The 4,544-nt window shown below is 46.6% G+C and overlaps 1 protein-coding gene across 1 annotated transcript in view; it reads left to right on the plus strand.

The window, feature by feature from the left end:
• The window catches only part of LOC104497003 (lethal(3)malignant brain tumor-like protein 3), a gene marked incomplete at its 5' end in the record, with an annotated part of 26,167 nt that extends 22,503 nt beyond the window's left edge, over positions 1-3,664 (plus strand). Inside the window, one exon of the mRNA XM_010140210.1 lies at positions 3,536-3,664. Within this exon, the coding sequence (XP_010138512.1) occupies positions 3,536-3,664 (129 nt within the window). The remainder of the gene's footprint in view (positions 1-3,535) is intronic.
• Between the last annotated feature and the right edge of the window lie 880 nt (positions 3,665-4,544).

Consider the following 4,544-nt stretch of genomic DNA (forward strand, 5'->3'; position numbering starts at 1 on the left):
CTCTCTTGGTGAGGCTGGCAGCCCTAGGGTTTCCCAGGAATCGCTGGCTTCCCCCACGGGCTGAGGTGAGGGCAGGGGGGGAACCTTACCTCGAATGAGCGGTGGTTGGGAAATCAGAGCATCTCCTGCACGCAGTGTGTCCTGTCACCACTGCCATGTGCCAGGCTGGACTCTGCTTGCTGTCTGTGGTGTGTTCACCATGGCTTCTGAGAAGCCTCAGCAGGTGCAGGGTCTGGCTGTCCTGGGGTTTTAGCACACCTCTTTGCAGGTCATTTAGTCTCTGTCAGTGCGTCAGCTTCCAGCTACTTTGGAGGTTCTTTATAGCCCCTGATAAATTCGTACCTCCCCTTCTCTCAGTCCAGCTCTTCAGCTCTGATGGTGAGAGCCTGAGGGAAGGGGCTGCACGTTCTCTGTTCTGTGCGGTGCTGAGCACATCTTCTGGACCAAGGGAAAGCATTGCAAAGGGCAGCATTTTAATAGGTGATTGCTCCCCAGAGCTGGCTGCCTTCCAGCATGAATCAGGCTGCAGTGTTTTTTGTGGCATTTATGTATTTGTGTTTTGTTTTCCCTCTTTTAAAAAACATGCACACACGCAATAAAAAGCAAAAGAAACAGAGGCTTACGAAAAGCACCATTCACAACGTAACAGCACAGTGGGCTGCTGTTCAACGAGTATGGCAGCAATAAAGAAACTCATTCGAATGAGCCAGACTTACAGCTTAGCTGAGTGTGGAAGGTGCCTCCTGAAGTATTCAGAGGTGAGAGTTTGGTAGGTAAGATGCGACTAGTGAATCTTGTAGTGAATCTAGCCACTCACAGTGTATTCACAATGTCGAGGGAGGGGATCCCACCCCTCAGCTCTACTCCAGTGAGACTCCCCTGCAGTGCTGGGTCCAGCTCTGGGCTCCTCAGCACAGCAGAGATGTTGACCTGTTGGAGCGGAGCCAGAGGAGGCGACAGGAATGACCCGAGGGCTGGAACCTCTCTGCTGTGAGGACAGGAGAGAGAGTTGAGGGTGTTCAGCCTGGAGCAGAGAAGGCTCCAGGGAGACCTTAGTGTGGCCTTTCAGTGCTTAAAGGGAGTTACAGCAAAGCTGGAGAAGGACTTTTTACAAGTCATGTAGTGACAGGACAAGGGCTGATGGGTTAAACTAAAAGAGGGAGATTCAGACAAGAGAGAAGGGAGAGATTTTTTGTGCTGAGGGAGGTGAGACCCTGGCCCAGGTTGCCCTGAGAGGTGGGAGAAGCCCCATCCCTGGCCCCATGGCAGGTCAGGTTGGCCCTTGGGGTTCTGAGCACCCTGCTCTGGGTGCAGATGTCCCTGCTCCCTGCAGGGGGTTGGACTGGGTGAGCTCTGAAGGTCCCTTCAACCCAAACCAGTCTGTGATTCTGTTTCTTCAGGCCATAATTTAAATGGCTCCTGAGCACAGTGACGGTGTTTTGTTCAGGGAACAGCACAGCCATGTTCTATTTTAATACCTGACTTGCTGCAGCCTCAAAGTGTGATTCCCTGTGCCGAACGAGAGAGGCTTGGGTTGGTTTTTCAGGTTTTCGCTCAACTTAGACGGTAAGTTTGAAATTAAAACCCTTTTAGTGGTTCTGGCCAGAATTCGGGTGTGAGTGATGGGACTCTTGAACTCCTTCCTGCGCTGTCCGTTAGCTGGAATCAGGCCCCTGAGCACTCGCCATTCAGGATAAATAAATCCCTCGCAGACTTCTCTTGGCGGGGGGAGAGGGACAAGTTGCTGCTTATGTTAGGAACGAAGAGAACAAATTGTGCACAGAATTTAAAAAAACATCCAAATAAGATGGAACAAAGAAATGAATAATAAAGCGCAGGCACTGATATTGTGCTTGTTTCTAGGTCCAGTTCAGGGAAGGTCTGTTTAAAATAAGTATGTCTGATGCAGTGCAGTGAAAATGAAGCATCATAATAGTGTTGCACTCAAAAGCATTTTGAAATACAGAATTTTTCCAGGAGTTTTCTGCTGCTCTTGACTCCGTATTATTTAATTTAAGCAGCAGTCCATTTGTTTCAGACTATTTTTAATATGTCCATTGCAGCAGTGCAGACTCTAGGCAGCTTGCAAATAAGGTTCGGGGGTGTTGTGTGCCCGTCTGTGGACTGGGAGCACTGCTGTCATTTCCAGTGAACATACTGGAAGGTTGAGTAGCTTGATAACGGTCTCTTGTGTGGTTGGAGAGGAGAGACCGCATCTCTTGGCTCCCAGCTCTTTGCTTTAATTATATGTTTGTCCAAATTTGTTCAGTGTATCCTTTTCCAGCAGTCGTTGGAAGAGGTCCAAAGAAGTTGATAGGAAGGCTACAGCAATAGAAGAATAGTTATTCTGGATGAGTTGAATGTCCGCTGTTGCTACTGCACTGGTGAACATCAAGTGCGAGGATGAGATGCTGTCAGTCCCTGTAAATGGACTTTAATGGAATACTGAGGCAGACACATACTGTTTGTCTGTGTCCATTAATCTTTGGCTTCTTCCCTGCAGCATTTGGGGTTTATATTAATTATATCTGTGGTGTCTCTCAGGATGTTCTTGTAAACCCAGAAATTTTTAACCTTTTCTTAAAATAGTATGTTATGATTTTGCTCACTGCTACCTAGAGCATCCTGGATTTTCACAAGGTGGCATCTTTTTCACTTGCTTTGGATTTAATCAAGTGTCGCCTTGCTGGTGGGTGAGGAGAGTGTGTGTAAGTCAGACAGGTTACACGTCTTCACTACGCCATGTACACAGCACACAGTCTCCTTTACCGTGTGCTGAACAAGCCCATTTAGCGTCATCGAAAACAATTTCACAGTAGGTTCCTGTTTCTTTAAACGGGGACTTGCTATCTATGGGCATAGTACGTCCGAGTTGGGAGAGTAGCCAGATGTTCACATCTCAGCCCTCTTTCTCAACTGTAAGGTTGTTAGCAGAGCAGACCAAAAAAAGCAGGAAAAAAAAAAGGCTGTTTAGCTTTGAATTTTTCCCTGAAAGCTTAACAGGGGTTGAAGCTCCTGTGCTGCTGCGACAGCATGCGATGAATCTACTTGTAGGAAACAGGGATTTTCTATTTCTAATCATAGTAGATGGTGTGATATATTAATCTTTGGATAGGGGCCTCCTGAATACTTGTGTTCTGAATTTCCTGATCTCATTTCTGGCCATGAATTGTGAATAGGCCATAGGATTTTTGAGAGCTGTTGACTTTTTAGAGCAGAGTTAGCTCATATAAAGCCTAATGAACAAGTGTCCTCCTCATGTCTCTCCAGAAAGCCTTGCCCACCCTCAGCTTCTCTGTTTCTAGAAAAAGGGCTGCTGCAGGAGTTCTAAGACCCTTGGAACATGCCTCAGAACTCACAGTGGCGGGGAGTAGTTGTGGCAGAACAAGGGAGAAATACAAGGTTTCAGTCTCCAGACCTGTATTCGGACGTTCATTCCTCCCTTCAAGATTTAACTGAATGACCAGAAGTGAGGATCCTCTCTGTTTCTTGATGGTAACCTGTGTCTTGTGTTGGTTGTGTTTCCAACCTCTAGCTGATAGACGGAGAGGCCTTCCTGCTCCTGAACCAGAGCGACATCATAAAAATACTCGGTATCAAACTGGGTCCTGCCCTGAAGATCTACAACGCCATTCTCATGTTCAAGACTGCAGAAGAGAACTGAGAAGAGCCCTTTGGCAGAACCCCCGAGGATTTGACAGGGGATGGATCTCTGGCAGATTGGGACTTGGGTGGATTTTAAGTAGGACTGATTAAGTAGGACTTATTAAAAGTATTTGGCAGATATCAACTTATTAAAAGTATTTTGCAGATATAAAAATCCTGCCACTGTTCTTCACTTCCCAGAAGAGTATGTATGTTGTTATCTTTTGTAATTGAATTGGGGTTTGGTAAGTTAATCTCTTTTGGAGATCTAGAAGAAATCTCCAGTTGTAAGGGGAACGCCGGATAACATTGGTGGAGCTGCAAGAGCAAGAAGGAAGTTTTGAGTAGAACGACTGCTGTGTCCCGTGAGAGTGCCTGAAAGAGACGGAGTTACCACCAGCATCTTCACTATAGTCCATATGTGTAAGAACTCTGAGAAAAGCAAGTAACAAGAAGCAGAGTGCAGGGAAGCTGTCGTATGTCTCTGCGTTCCCAAGCGGGACCACACAAGTATTCAATTAGTCTCTCTAGGTGGTTTTCACACCATCTTCAACTCGCCTCTCTCATGGATGGAATTGAGAATGGCCAGAGAAGGGCTCAGATAAAAATTTCCCCTTTCCCAAGCACAACTTTGCTGCGGGTTGGTGGGGGGAAGGTCTTGCTCTCTGGCTTTGGTGAAAAGCTTTTCAAGCACCCTCTTTTCAGAAAAAACATAACAGTTGAAATACCGATTTTTTTCTTTTTTTCCCCACGAAACGGACTTTTTCCTCCTTGTGCTGTTCCAGCGCACCACGTGCTGAAAGAATTAACCTAATTAGTCTTCAGAGCTCAGCAGCACCTTCTCCGTTTTACTCCCTGAGTTGTTTTTCCGCTCTCTGATCCTACCTCAGGGGTTTCCC

The sequence above is a fragment of the Buceros rhinoceros genome, unplaced genomic scaffold (genome assembly GCF_000710305.1).
Source record: "Buceros rhinoceros silvestris isolate BGI_N320 unplaced genomic scaffold, ASM71030v1 scaffold9127, whole genome shotgun sequence".
Classification (NCBI taxonomy): Eukaryota; Metazoa; Chordata; class Aves; order Bucerotiformes; family Bucerotidae; genus Buceros; species Buceros rhinoceros.